Here is a 15772-nt window from a genome sequence, read left to right on the forward strand (position 1 = left end):
ATAAACCTACCTAAGGAGACAAAAGACCTGTACTCAGAAAACTATAAGACACTGATGAAAGAAATCAAAGATGACACAAACAGATGGAGAGATATACTGTGTTCTTGGATTGGAAGAACCAACATTGGTAAAATGACTATACCACCCAAAGCAATCTACAGATTCAATGCAATCCCTATCAAACTACCAATGGTATTTTTCACAGAACTAGAACAAAAAATTGCACAATTTGTATGGAAACACAAAAGACCCCGAATAGCCAAAGCAATCTTGAGAAAGAAAAATGGAGCTGGAGAAATCAGGCTCACTGACTTAAGACTGTACTACAAAGCTACAGTAATCAAGACAGTATGGTACTGGCACAAAAACAGAAGTATAGATTAATGGAACAGGATAGGAAGCCCAGAGATAAACCCACGCACATATGGTCACCTTATATTTGATAAAGGAGGCAAGAATATACAATGGAGAAAAGACAGCCTCTTCAATAAGTGGTGCTGGGAAAACTGGACAGCTACATGTAAAAGAATGAAATTAGAACACTCCCTAACACCATACGCAAAAATAAACTCAAAATGGCCTAAGTGTAAGGCCAGACACCATCAAACTCTTAGAGGAAAACAGGCAGAACACTCTATGATATAAATCACAGCAAGATCCTTTTTGACCTACCTCCTAGAAAAATGGAAATAAAAACAAAAATAAACAAATGGGACCTAACGAAACTTAGAAGCTTTTGCACAGCAAAGGAAACCATAAACAAGATGAAACGAGAACCCTCAGAATGGGAGAAAATATTTGCAAATGAAGCAACTGACAAAGGATTAATCTCCAAAATATACAAGCAGCTTAATATCAAAAAAAACAAACAGTACAACCAGAAATGGGCAAAAGACCTAAATAGACATTTCTCCAAAGAAGACATACAGATGGCCAACAGACACATGAAAGGATGGTCAACGTCAGTGATCATTAGAGAAATGCAAATCAAAACTACAAGGAGGTATCACCTCACATTGGTCAGAATGGCCATCATCAAAAAATATACAAACAATAAATGCTGTAGAGGGTGTGGAGAAAAGGAAACCCTTTTGCACTGTTGATGGGAATGTAAATTGATACAGCGACTATGGAGAACAGTATGGAGATTCCTTAAAAAACTAAAAATAGAACTACCATACGACCCAGCAATCCTACTACTGGACATATACCCTGAGAAAACCATAATTCAAAAGAGTCATGTACCACAATGTTCATTACAGCACCATTTACAATAGACAGGGCATGGAAACAATCTAAGTGTCCATCGACCGATGAATAGATAAAGAAGATGTGGCACATGTATGCAGTGGAATACTACTCAGCCATAAAAAGAAATGAAATTGAGTTATTTGTAGTGAGGTGGATGGACCTAGAGTCTTCATACAGTGTGAAGTAAGTCAGAAAGAGAAAAACAAATACCGTATGCTAACACGTATATATGGAATCTAAAAAAAACAAATGGTTCTGATGAACCTTGGGGCAGAACAGGAATAAAGACACAGACGTAGAGAATGGACTTGAGGACACGGGGAGGGGGAAGGGTAAGCTGGGACGAAGTGGAGAGTGGCATGGACATATATACACTACCAAATGTAAAATAGATAGCTAGTGGGAAGCAGCTGCATAGCACAGGGAGATCAGCTCGGTGCTTTGTGACCACCTAGAGGGGTGGGCTAGGGAGGGTGAGAGGGAGATGCAAGAAGGAGGGGATAGGCGGATATATGTATATATATAGCTGATTCACTTTGTTATACAGCAGAAACTAACACACCATTGTAAAGCAATTATACTCCAACAGAGATGTTTAAAAAAAAAAAAAAGTCAAGGGTACCATGCCTAATAGACTAAATCTCTGGCAATAAAAATTTGAAAACAAAACAAACAAAAAAATTGGGTGGTGTCACTATTTTTTTCTTTTAGCCATTCTGATGGGTGTGTAGAGCTATCTGATTGTTGTTTTAATTTGTATTTTCCTAATGGTTGATGATTAGGAACATTTTTTCATATGCTTATTTGCCATCGTGTCTCTTGTGGTGAAATGACACTTGCCTACTTTGTGTATGTTTGAAATTCTTCACAATGAAATGCTAAAACATTAATCTCTTTAAATCCGTTTATGTTGTTTTTGGTTTTAGTTTCTTTTACTACATCTACTGATCTGTTTTTGTCACAAGTATGCAGTCATACTGTGTCTGTAATTGAAAACTTGAGGAGAGCTAGTTTCTGTTGAGATCTCTCACCCTCCTTTTGCCATCTGAAATTGGTTACTGTTTTACTTATTTCTGTAAAGAAATGTTCTGGAATTTTTGTGGTCAGTACAAAAAAGGAAAAACCTATTTCTGACCTAATACTAAATATGTCATTTTATGTAGGACCACTTGAGTCTTTATAAAACCACCTCAGTGCTGTTTACTATTAAGGCACTAATATGTTTAATTTCTTTACCCAGTTTGAATATCATAGTTCTCTGTTGTTTTCAACCATTCATTGGTTTATTCAACAAATATTTGAGTGTCAGCTGTGTGAGGGCACAGTGCTAGGCACTGGGAATAAAATCGTGAGTCCACCTCCAAATAAAAAACAAACCTAGTGCTGTCTTGGGCAGCACAGCTACCAAAATGGGAACCTTACTGAGAAGGTCAACATGGCCTCTGAACAAGGATGACGTGCAAATTCATGAAGGGTACCGTATTTGAAGAACAAACAAAAAGGAAATCCGCCCACCAAGTCCCCACTCTCTAGAGATGTCAGGGGGCCCTGGCACTGTGCAGAGGGAGGCCCTGAAGGTGGAGGGAGCCTGGGACACTGGAGGGCCTGCAGGAGGCCTGGGCGGGGCTGCTGGGGAGGAGCTGAGCACAAAGAGCTGTAACCATGAAGCGCTACTCATTGTGTTTCACGACCCCCTCTGTGTGACTTTGGTCTTTCTAAGTTTAAATGTCAGCTAGTTTTTATAATGCTAACTTATTAATGTTTTCTGTAGAATTTTAACCTTTTTATTTTGGAGATTCTTATTTTATTGTGAAATATATACAGCTAAAATTTTTCTGTGATCTGCCTATTCATCCCTCCCACCCTTAACCCCTGGCAACCTTTTTACTGTCTCCATAATTTTCTCTTTTCCAGAATGTCATATCATTGGAATCATGCAGTATGTTGCCTTTTAGATTGATTCCTTTCACTTAGTAATATGCATGTAAGGTTTCTCCAGGTCTTTTCATGACTTGATAGCTCATTGCTTCTTAGTGCTGAATAATATTCATTGTGTGGATGTACCACACTTCATTTATCCATTATTATTGTTCACTTACAAGCAATATCTTGGTTGCTTCCGAGTTTTGGCAATTACGAATAAAGCTGCCATAAACGTCCATGTGCAAGTTTTTGTGTGGACATAAGTTTTTAACTCCTTTGAATAAATACCAAGGAGGGCTATTGCTGGATCATATGGTAAGAGTATGTAGCCAGGACATGGAAGCAACCTAAGCATCCATTGACAGATGAATGGATGACGAAGATGTGGCACATGTATACAATGGAATATTACTCAGCCATAAAAGGAAATGAAATTGAGATATTTGTAGTGAGGTGGATGGACCTAGAGACTGTCATACAGAGTGAAGTCAGAGAAAAACAAATACCATATGCTAACACATATTTATGGAATCTAAAAACAAAAAAAGTTCTGAAGAACCTAGGGGCAGGACAGGAATAAAGACGCAGACATAGAGAATGGACTTGAGGACACGGGGAGGGGGAAGGGTAATCTGGGACGAAGTGAGAGAGTGGCATGGACATATATACACTACCAAATGTAAAACAGATAGCTAGTAGGAAGCAGCTGCATAGCACAGGGAGATCAGCTTGGTGCTTTGTGTCCACCTAGAGGGGTGGGCTAGGGAGGGTGGGAGGGAGGGAGATGCAAGAGGGAGGAGATATGGGGATATATGTATACATATAGCTGATTCACTTTGTTATACAGCAGAAACTAACACACCATTGTAAAGCAATTATACTCCAATAAAGATGTTAAAAAAAATAGAGTATGTTTAGTTTTGTAAGGAACTGACAAACTGTCTTCCAAAGTGGCTGTACCATTTTTCATTCCCATCAGCAATGATTGAGCGTTCCTATTGCTCCACATCCTCACCAGCATTTGGTGTTGTCAGTGTTTTGGATTTTGACCATTCTAATAGGTGTATGCTCGTATCTTATTGTTGTTTTAATTTGCATTTCCCTAATGACATAGGATGTTGAACATCTTTTTATGTGCTTTTTTGCCATCTGTATATCTTCTTTGGTGAGTTGTCTGTTTAGGTCTTCTGCCCATTTTTGATTGAGTTGTTCATTTTCTTATTGATAAGCTTTAAGAGTTCTTTGTATATGTTAGATAACAGTCCTTTATCAGAAATGTCTAATGAAAAATTTTCTTCCAGCTTTTGGCTTGTCTTCTCATTCTCTTGTGGGGGGTCACTATTTTTATTTATAAAATTACTTTTTCTGCCACGTGTGCTTTTTCCTTGTGGAATATAGAAAATACATTTTGGTCCAGTATTTTACTTTTCTCATGTATCAATATGTATCTTCTTGGTTTTGAGTTTTTGTCTTTTTATTTTTACTAATTCAAAAAAGTTTATTGAACACATGTCATATTCAGCCCCTCTCTCTGGGATACAGACTCAGGATGCAAATTAGGATAAAACATATGCCTGTGTAGACATCAAACTTGTATCATTCAAGCAGAACTATATGAAGTTTGCTTTATTTTTTTTTAATTTTTTTATTTTTATTTTTATTTTTTTTGCGGTACACGGGCCTCACTGTCGTGGCCTCTCCTGTTGCAGAGCACAGGCTCCAGACACGCAGGCTCAGCGGCCATGGCTCACGGGCCCAGCTGCTCCGCGGCATGTGGGATCTTCCCGGACCGGGGCACGAACCCGTGTCCCCTGCATCGGCAGGCGGACTCTCAACCACTGCGCCACCAGTGAAGCCCGGAATTTGCTTTATTTTTACCCTTCTTCTCTTCCTCCCATCACTTACCTTTTTACAATAATAATAGTAACTTTAACATTGTAGAATTTCTGTCTTTCTTATATCATTATAATGGCATATATAATTTATTGCTTATTTCAGCCATACAGATTCTTAATACTTCTTCTCTATAATTAGACTGATCTTAATAGATAAATATTTTACTTTCCCTTTTCAGTGTCAAGGGAAAAGAAGTATTCTCTGCAACTAGCAAACTTCCTTACTCCTTTAAAAAAATCACAAAATGCTATGTATGTCAGACAGGCATTTCTCTGGTTCCTCTTGTTTCCTTGCCCCTTGTTTTCCTTAGCTTCCTGGAGTCTGGATTTATACAGAGGTGGATTGGTGGTGATTCCTGGGGTAGCTGGGGAGCCCTGTGCACCGGTTTTGGTGAACAGCTGGAAGTGAGGCATTTCTCAGAACTTTTAAGTCTCATGAAATTTCAAAACAGATTTGAAGGGTTGCCAGCTTTTATTTTGACATGTTAAAGACTTCAGGGGGAGAAATGATCATTTGTTACTACCACGATTTCTTATAAAGAATATATAGTATGTGTATGATCTCAGACAACAGAACATTCTTTGTAACGAGGAGCTGTAGCTGTCTCACACTGACACATACTCACTCTCATTTTCCTGTGGACCAGCAGCAGGCCCCTCCCGGGCAGCCACCCTCCGTAGGCTGGTGTGTGGGGAGCACTGCTTGGGTTGCTTAAAGCCTCTTTTCCAGTGTGGCCCCAGCAAGGCCCGCCTAGAGCCATTCCTCCCGTGTGTGACTTGTCCTGGGGGTGACATCATGCCTAGCTGGCTTCCTTCCCTAAAGGTCAGATGCAGGCTTTCAGGCCATTCTCCAGATCAGCTGGTTGGTGTGGGTGCTCGGAGAGTTTGTACCTATTGTAGCCAAAGTAGCACACAATTTAGGAAAGTCAGTCTTGGTCCAAGGACAGCAATGTAGTCTACGGGTACATAAATAGCTTTGGGAGTCCGCCCACTATTGCTGACTTTTATTAGAATAGCTTTTGATTTGACTGTCTTTCTTTTCTTTCTTTCTTTTTTTTTTTGCGGTACGCGGGCCTCCCACTGCTGTGGCCTCTCCCGTTGCGGAGCACAGGCTCCAGACGCGCAGGCTCAGCGGCCATGGCTCACGGGCCCAGCCGCTCTGCGGCATGTGGGATCTTCCCGGACCGGGGCACAAACCCGTGTCCCCTGCATCGGCAGGCAGACTCCCAACCACTGTGCCACCAGAGGAGCCCTTGACTGTCTTTCTTTATTCCATCCTGCGTCACATTCTGTTGAGCAATCCTGACTGTCGTCTTTCCCTTTCAGCGGTTTTGCGAGTGGCTGGTTCCCTGCAGAGGAGCACGGAAGTGATGAAGGCCATGCAGAGTCTGGTGAAGATCCCAGAAATCCAGGCCACCATGCGGGAGCTGTCCAAAGAGATGATGAAGGTGCCCTGGGGCCACCCTGTGTCCTGTTCCAAAGCGCTAAGAGTCAGCAAGCGGCAGGGGCTATAGGGCCAGGGCTGGGCAGGAGTAGACAGGCCACTGTTGCCAGACAGAAATGATTTTGAGGACAGAGGAGCAGCTGTTAACATTGGTTGAAACTGTCTGAGCTGAGCGTGGCAGAGGCTGGGTCAGATTGCCAGGGTGTTCCTTAGAAGAAGCGAGAGTATACCCAGAGCTCTAGGGGAGGTGGGAGACCCAGGAAGCAACTGCGTGGGATTCGGCGACCTAGGATTTATGGGTTCTGACATGAACAAGGAAACAGAAAGAAACCCAGGTTCCTCTGTTTGTCCCAGGGGAGTGTTGGCAAAGCTGGCAAGGGAGGTGTCAAGACCAGGGACGGGCAAACCTTTTTTGTAAAGGGCTGGATAGTAAATGTAGTTTCTACCTTGTGGGCCATACGTCTCTGTTGTAACTACTCAGCTCTACCTGTAGCATGAAAGCAGCCGTAGATCACGTGTAAACAAATGGTCATGACTGGGTTCTCATAAAACTTTATTTATGAAAGTAGGCAGTGGCTTGGGTTTGGCCTGCAGGCTGTCGTTGGCTGACCCCGTCTTAGACTAGAAAAGGAAACTGAGAACCAAATAGAAAGCAGTAAACACCTAGTGCCCTGGGATCAGGGCTGGGCAGGGACCTGTCCTGGTGGCCTTCAGATGGGGGACAGGGCGTAGTTACTGAGCCCCCACCTGCCAGTGGTGCAGCACACATGCTCTCCTAGAAAGTCCTCCCAGCCACCTTGGGAGGGAGGGATTTTTTTCCCCATTTTATACAGGAGTAGGAAACTGAGTCTTCAAGTTGCCAGGTAACTTATCTGAGTGACCTTGGTAGGAGGTGACAGATCTGGGGTTGGAGCACAGATGCCTGAGCTGCCTCAGAGGACATGGTGGTAAGAGGTGCCTCATCAGGTGCTGTTTCACACTTTGAACCCGTGGCCTGAGAGCCCAGACGGTACACCTCAAATTCTTGTTTGCAGCTTGTGCAGAGAAGCTGCCTCCCTTCCTCCTAGGGAATTTTATGTATGAACTTGACTTCTAAACAGGGCTCTAGGGCATGGGAGAGGGGAACTGGAGAAGAAAATTGATAGAAAAGAAAGGCAACATAAAAAGCCCAGAGCCCAGGTCTTTGGAATGAGAAATCCTTGGGCAGTCATCAGGAGGGCACCAGGTCAGCGGGGTCTGTCCTTTACAAGTGGCGTGTGGATGTCTCATCGCCCAGGTTGTGATGCCTGTCCATCTAGAACTGGGCAACAAGGTAATTCTGCAATGACTTCAGGCCTGCTCACTCTGACTTACGTAGCCACCAGGATCTGAGGGGCGGAGTCTTTTTTTAGAATCTGGGATCTTTTCCACAAAAGTTTCTGAGATTTGGAGGAGGGCCTGCATGTAGTAGATAGTATTTCCTGAATTCATCCAAGGGTGCATCTCCAGGTGCAAACTGAAGCCTCTGGCGGGGTCGCAGCGTGTCGAGGGCAACGACATGATCTCAGTCATTCCATTTGTCCCCAGACCCTGGCCTGGCGTGTGGCACAGGGCATACATTTGACAAATGTTTGCTGGTTGGATGAATGTATAAGTGAATGGCCACTTGTCCCTCCAGGATGTGGAGGGCTGTTAGTCAGTCTGCCCTAGGCTCTTTTAACTGGGATGGTGAGTATGTATTGAGCCTCTTTTCCACTAGCCTCCAGCACTAAGATCCATTCACCCAGGCCACAGGGCTCCACTTGTATCCTTGAATGTGAATTTGTTCCTTTTGGTTGGGAGCAAAAGGTCTGAGCACGGGCAGAATATGGAACTAGCTAGATTCATGCCATTAAGAGTCACTTGAGTGGTCTGACAGCAGGACAGGCAGGAGAGAGGGCTTGCTTTAAATCTGATACCATCAGCATGGTCGGTGAGAGTCATGCCCTGGCTGAGTGCAGGAGAGCCAGGGCTGGAGCTGCCAGGCGTGACCTTGCGCTCGCATGACACTGCTCATTCGGGAAGACCGCAGGGTCTGCTTGTGTTGGCTGGTGTTGGAAGGCAGTTTCCTCGTGCCCGCAGTGGCGCTGTGCTCTTGAGAACGAAGGAGACTGACTGGCTGGCTTCAGGCTACCAGGCACAGGGCTTCCGGTAGGGAATGTGGAAGGCACTGCTTTGTTGGGCCCCGAAACACTGTCTTATCAGTTCTCTCAGACTTCGGTGAATTGGTTGATCCTTGCTGGGACCCTGCAGGCCCTGGGCCAGCAGCTATAACTTGGATGTGCTGAAGTACAGGCCTTTTCGGGGTTCCGTGGAGCCCCACCTCGCTCTTGGTATTTGTTATCATAGTGTCTACTGTGACTCCAGCCAGTTTTCATACTGTATTTCAACTCCTGCACGCATAGATTTGCAACGTCAGGGCAAATGCTTCCCGGGACAGCACCCTCTCATCTCAGTAAGTTGTTCCCCACGTGCTGCGTTAGCATCTGAGTTACTTTGTGAAGCTCTGCTGATAGAGGCACCCCCCTCCAACCTTGGTACTAAATTTGGAGAGCAATTTCCCTTTGGCTTTTTGCTTCCTCCAGAGAGGGCAGACAGCATGCGGTGTTGCCTGCAGCCAGCTGTCTGTGGCTTAGCCCTTGAAAGCGTGGACAGGACTTGGAGACACCAGAGCTCGGTTGATGCTGGGCCCATAGGGGCGCCTGCTGGGAATGGATTTAACAGTTGCGGGGGCTTCCCTGGTGGCGCAGTGGTTAAGAATCCGCCTGCCAATGCAGGGGACATGGGTTCGAGCTCTGGTCCGGGAAGATCCCACATGCCGCGGAGCAACTAAGCTCACGCGCCACAACTACTGAGCCTGCGCTCTAGAGCCTGCGAGCCACAACTACTGAGCCCGTGTGCCACAACTACTGAGCCTGCGTGCCTAGAGCCCGTGCTCCGCAACGAGAAGCCACTGCCATGAGAAGCCCACGCACCACAACGAAGAGTAGCCCCCGCTTGCTGCAACTAGAGAAAGCCCGCGTGCAGCAATGAAGACCCAACGCAGCCAAAAATAAACAAACAAAAAATAAATAAATTTATAAAAAAGAATAAAACAGTTGTGGGAAGTGACATGGTTTATTCTGTGTTTAGGCTGGGATCATAGAAGAGATGTTAGAGGACACTTTTGAAAGCATGGATGATCAAGAAGAAATGGAAGAAGCAGCAGAAATGGAAATTGACAAAATTCTGTTTGAAATCACCGCAGGTATGACCCAAGATCCTTCCTCTTTCCCCTCTCCTTTTATGGCCGTTCTTCTTGCATCCGCAAGATTAACTAGTAGCTTTTTCTTTAGATTATAACTCCCTTCTACATTTGTTATTTTAGATTAGAACCAAAGTTCTAACAATCAAAATCCTTAGTTATTATGACTTTGATATCATTAGAAGTTGGTGTTTGCACACATTTGTCATAGTGAGCAAAACCCCACCAAAACAGCTGTTTTATTGCCCCTTTTCTGTTTCTTGTCAAACTGAACCAGGTATGGAGGACAGAGAAAATGAGGGACCACTTGCTTAAGCTGATGTTTTGTTGATCTGCCTGCTGTCTCTTTACAGGGGCCTTGGGCAAAGCACCTAGTAAGGTGACCGATGCCCTCCCAGAGCCTGAACTTGCAGGAGCGATGGCTGCATCAGATGAGGAGGAGGAAGAGGCCCTGGAGGCCATGCAGTCCCGTCTGGCCACACTCCGCAGCTAGGGCCGCCCAGCCAGGCCCGCAGGCTCTCCTCCGGCCCTGTCACCGGGCGCGCACTCCTTGAAGCCTCCGCCGTTTTCTGTATCTCTTGCACTACACCTCTGGGTGAGGCACTGCGTTCTGGAGAACGTTCTCTGCTAATCTCTCTTCACTCTCTGCAGAGGTTTGGGGATCTCAATGGAATTGTTTTGAGAGGCAGTGTAATAAATGCATCATTTTCAGGGGAATAAACAGAAGTATCTTTTGGGGGATGAGGGCAAAGAAGTGTGTCTTCTCACGAAGCACTTCTGAGAATAGAGTCGATTGCCTGAATGTTGAGGACTCTGTATATTTTTTTTTTGTCTGTAAAACACTATATAAATGGATTTTAATAAATTTCTGCTTTAACATTTGGTCTCATTTTAGATTGTTGGGTGCAATGAACTTTCAAGGTGTTTGCTGTCCCAAATTATTTTATATGTTGGCCTTGGAAAGAGGAGGTGCTATAGCAGGGCACATGGGATTCAGAAGCTCAGCTGAAAGGGCTTCTGCTCTGTGGACCCTGTGCTCCCCAGCCTTCACAGATGTGCTGTGCGAGCTACTCTTCTGCTTTTTGTCATCTGTGTAAGGAAGAGTATGCTTGGGAATTGTGACCCCTTGTCTTGTTGGCTGGGGAACTATATCATGTGTGTCCTGAGGGGTGTGTGTGTGTCTGTAGCTTTCCTCCCTTTCCTTCCCATTGCAAGTTGCAGACAGCTGTGAGATGAGGCCTCTTTCACCCTCTGATTGCCTTTCCCTGCGTTAAGCTGACTGTCTTGGATGCATAGGATATGGGCGTACACATCAGTGCGTTCTCAAAGCCAGGAGCTGACTGGTGAAAGAGGCATGGTGTGGTCATGTATTGTCAACAACTCACACATTTCTAAGTTATATTTTGAAATAATTCAGCAGTAGCAATTTGTATTTGTGTGGGCCTGACAGTTTACAAAGCTGTTTAACATGTGTAATCATTCAGTCTTTACAAATTAGGAAAACAGCTCATCTTGCTGAAGTGACATATCCTAAATCACAGTCACGACGTGGCAGAACTGGGGTTCAACCCAGGTCCCTCTGGTCCAAGTCTCGTGTGCCCTAAACAGGTAGGAAAAAAACCCCAACCACTCTCTCCCAGGTTGGTTTTGTAGATTGTATGGAGAAACCCAAGTGTATCTGATGTGCTGCAGCGAGGGCCTTCTAGTCTCATCCTGCAAAATGGGAATCTTCAATCCAGGGGACCGTCCTGTTGCTCTTGATTTCATCTTTAGGATACAGTTTGTTATTTACGTAAACATTATTTTTCAGAGAAGTTTTAGGTTCAGAGCACAATTGAGCAGAAAATAGAGTTCCCATGTACACCTCTGGCCCTGACACAGGCACCGTCTCCCACTGGTATGTACTGACATCTCACACCCCGCAAGTACATTTACTCCTGGAATCATACAGCACGTAGCCCTTTCACATTGGCTTCTTACACTTAGTAATATGCATGTAAGTTTCCTCCATGTCTTTTCACGGCTTGACAGGCCATTTCTTTTTAGTGCTAAATAATGTTCCATTGCCCGCATGCACCACACGATCCACTCACCTACGGAAGGACGTCTGGGTTGCTTCAAAGCTTTGGCAATTATGAAGAAAGCCATAAATGTCTGTGTGCAGGTCTTTGTGTAGACATGCATTTCAACTATTTAGGCGAATACCAAGGAGCACAGTTGCTGGATCTTATGGTAAGAGTATGTCTAGTTTTGTAAAAAACTGACAGTTTTCCAAAGTGGCTGTATCGTTTTGCATTCCCGCCAGCAATGATGAGCGTTCCGGTTGCTCCACACCCTCACAAGCATTTGGTGGTGTGTTTTGGATTTTGACTATATCCTAATAAGTGTGTAACGGTATCTCGTTTTAATTTGCATTTCCCTGATGATATATGATGTTGGACATCTCTTTATGTGCTTTTCTGCCATATGTATATATTCTTTGGTGAGGTATCTGTTTAGAACTTTTGCCCATTTTTAATTGGGTTGTTTCTTATTGCTGAGTTTTAAGACTTCTTTGTATACTGTGGATAATAGTGCTTTATCAGAAATACATTTTGCAAACATTTCCTCCCAATCTGTGGCTTGTTTTCTTATTCTCTTCACATTGTTTTTCAGAGAGCAGTTTTTAATATTAATGAAGTCCATCTTACCAATTATTTATTTCATGATAGTGCCTTTGATATTGGATCTTAAAAGTCATTGCCATACCCAAGGTCACCTGGAGTTTCTATGTTATTTTGTTAGTAGTCTTAAAGTTTTGCATTTTACATTTAGGTCTGTGATCTGTATTAATTCTTGTAAAGCATGTAACGTCTGTGTCTAGATTTATTTCTTTGCATGTGGATGTCCAGTTATTCCAGCACCATTTGTTGAAAAGACTATCTTTGCTGCAGAATACTGCCCTCACTGCTTCATCAGAGATCAGTTGACTATATTTATGTGGGCCTATTTTGGGGCTCTCTATTCTGTTCCATTGATGTATTTGCTTATTTTTTTGCCAGTACCAAATTGTCTTGATTACTGTAGCTTAATAGTAAGTCTTGAAGTCAGGTAGCATCAGTCCTCCAACTTTGTTCTTCTCCAATAGTGTTGTCTATTCTGGGTCTCTTGCCTCTGTATATAAACTTCAGAATTCATCTGTCAATATCCACAAAACTTGCTGGGATTCTGACTGGGACTGCTTTGAATCTGTAAGTCAAGTTGAGAGGAACTGACATATTGACAGGAGATAGTTTTATGATCGCATTTATCTGGCTAATTTATTCACAGAATGATTTTGGAATTAAGGAATGCTCATAACCCCTGAGCATTCTTGTCCTTATGTGGATAATCAGTGTTTATCCAGGTGCCTGGATGGGCAGAATAATGACAAGCACTCTTTGCACCATTCAGATAAAATCATCTCAATGTAGAGTTGGTTTGTCTGAATTGTTAAGAGGTCCTGAGTTTTCCATTCCTGTTTTCAGGCTGAGGAAAGAGCATTCCTGGCTCGTTATCAGGCCGCATCTTCCATTTCCCCTCAATACTCTGTTGGGTATCAGTGGAAACAAGGTGAGTCAGATACTCTTCTGGCCCTGGAAGGGTCTGCAGTCCGGAGAGGGAAGCCATGGATCAACGCCTGCAACAGAAGTTTTCCTCTAAACCTCAGGCCCTTGATTTAGGTCCAGCACAGCACCAGCTCCCACGCTCCCCACCCCATCCCCAGATGAATCTGCTTGGTGCCCAAAAAAACCCAGTTGAAAGGGTTGCATTCCAGAATAGCATTCCACACTGCCAACTCATTTGTCTTGTCTTCAAACACAGCTTACTCTTTAAAAATCACTGTCAGCTTATGGTGATCACCCAGCAGTTCGTGCCAGGCAGATGATAGCTTTCCTTTCTCTGTCCCTCCCCGCTCTCCCCATGCTGTCTATCAAAGACACCTTCCTGAGCCCCTGCCGGCTGTACAGCTCACCTGGCCTTAGGCCCTTTGTCGTGTCATATACTTAAAGGTGTGTCTCAGAACTCCTGGAGAGAAGGCGTTATGACTCATATTTGCTCCAGAATAGTACTAGTCATGCCTGCCTCTGCACCTCCCTAAAATCCAACCCCATAGCTGTATTTATGGGAACAACTGTGAAAACTCAAAGCTTTGAAAAACTGGACAGATTTCCTTGTCCTACCCTAGTGACAGATGCTCTTCAAATGCTATTCTGTATTACCAATAAGAAAGGCTCATAAATGAAAATAAACTTGCGAAATGTTTGGTTGAAATAAACATAAAGCAGGTTTTTTTTTTAACTTTTCACAGCCTTTCCATATGCTTTTACCAATTTATTTAACCAAGCAGTTTCCTTTTGAGATACCAGAATGAACATTCCCTAGCCACTGAACCATTTCAGAAATCCAAGTCTAAACCCCAGTAGGGAAATACTTTTTCTTAAGGAAGTTCTCATTTACATATAATTAATTATAGTTTTATAATATATTTATAGAGTTGTCAGCAAAATGGAGGAGTAGACAGGTCCAAACACCCATCCTTCCAAAGAAACATTGAAAAAAGTACCAGCAACTGTCAGAACCAACTTTTTCAGAACTCTGGAAAACAGGTTTATAGCAACCAAGAAGATGCTGTATTAAGGAAAAAAAACTTCAAAACAGAAAGAAAGCTTTGCGGCATTTTTACTTGGCCTGGACAAACCTCTCTCCTGGCTTGGCAGCGGTCTTGAGGACGGCAGCCCACATTCTCAAATGTGAGACCCTGGTCCCTAGTCCCAGGGAAAGAGAGAAGACCTTATTCCTAAATTGTCATGTTTGCCCCAATCTAAGGGCCATCCTGAAAGACTAAAGGTGCTCATCTCTGGTTTGCCTATCTTGGAATTTATTCAGAGTGGAAAAGCAGCAAGTTTTGCTTGAAAACATGTTAAGGATTTTTTTTTTTTTTTAATGTGCAGAGCCACCTGGGGCAAAAGATTACAAGAGACTGCTCAAAACCTGGGAGGAAAAGCCAGGGAGAGGATTTCTTTGGGATATTAGTGATTCAAAAGCAATTGTGTATACTGGGGAATTTAGAAAAGCAGGATAGGAATTATGCTCAGAAAAGACCTGAAAAGACCCCAGTTTTCATCACTGCTTGACCTATAGGCTTGGTGCATTCAGAAAGTGAAGGCTGAGGCAGAATCATAAATGGTCTGGCTAAGTGTTAAGGGTGTCCCAGCACAGAGCCAATCCATAGAAGATTGGGAGAGGTGTTTTTGTTTGTTTTTTAAGGTTCTGAAATTCAAGGAAATCTCTGTCAAAACACTGGCTGAACACAGCTAAGCCTTCAATAATTCAGAACAGAAAAATCCCTGGGAAGGGGGAGATTCTGATTTCCAGAATTATTCTGGAATATTGGAATGTCCCGTTTTCAACAACAACAACAAAATCACAAAGCATACAAAGAAAATGGAAAGTACAGCCCATTCAAAGGAAAAAATTAAATTTACAGAAACCACCCCTGAGGAAGCCCAGATACCACACTTGCTAGACAAAGACTTTAAGCCAGCTGTCTCAGATATGCTTAAGAGGTAAAGAAAACCAGGAAAATAATATACAAACAAAATGAGAATATCAATAAAGAGAAATAATAAAAAGGAACCACATAGAAATTCTGGAGCTGGAAAGTACAAAAACCGAAATGAAAAAAAAAATACACTAAAGGGGTTCAACAGCATATTTGAGGAGGAAGAAGAAAAAATAGGTAAACTTGAAGACAGAACAACTGAAATGACCCAGTCTGAGAAGCAGGAAGAAAAATGAACACCGCCCAAGGGACTTGTGGGAGACCATCAAGCTCACCAACACGTGCATTATGGGAGGACCAGAAGGATAAGAGAGAGAGAAAAAGGAGCAAAAGGAATATTTGAAGAAATAATGACTGAAAACCTCCCATATCTGAAAGATATTAACCTATACATGCAAATAGCTCAACAAATT

General features: G+C 43.3%; 1 protein-coding gene and 1 non-coding gene across 2 annotated transcripts in view; both read left to right on the forward strand.

The window, feature by feature from the left end:
• Positions 1 to 10659, forward strand: part of CHMP3 (charged multivesicular body protein 3) — an 81645-nt gene extending 70986 nt beyond the window's left edge. The window contains exons 4-6 of the mRNA XM_027129118.1: positions 6396 to 6517; positions 9664 to 9778; positions 10129 to 10659. Of these exons, the coding sequence (XP_026984919.1) occupies positions 6396 to 6517; positions 9664 to 9778; positions 10129 to 10268 (377 nt within the window). The 3' untranslated portion in view covers positions 10269 to 10659. The remainder of the gene's footprint in view (positions 1 to 6395; positions 6518 to 9663; positions 9779 to 10128) is intronic.
• Positions 2632 to 2738, forward strand: LOC113632208 (U6 spliceosomal RNA). The gene has a single exon (XR_003437728.1). It is a non-coding gene; the product is annotated as a U6 spliceosomal RNA (small nuclear RNA).
• Positions 10660 to 15772: the final 5113 nt, after the last annotated feature.

This window comes from Aethalodelphis obliquidens, unplaced genomic scaffold (genome assembly GCF_003676395.1).
Source record: "Aethalodelphis obliquidens isolate GAN/ISIS:26980383/991018 unplaced genomic scaffold, ASM367639v1 scaffold35, whole genome shotgun sequence".
Taxonomy (NCBI): domain Eukaryota; kingdom Metazoa; phylum Chordata; class Mammalia; order Artiodactyla; family Delphinidae; genus Aethalodelphis; species Aethalodelphis obliquidens.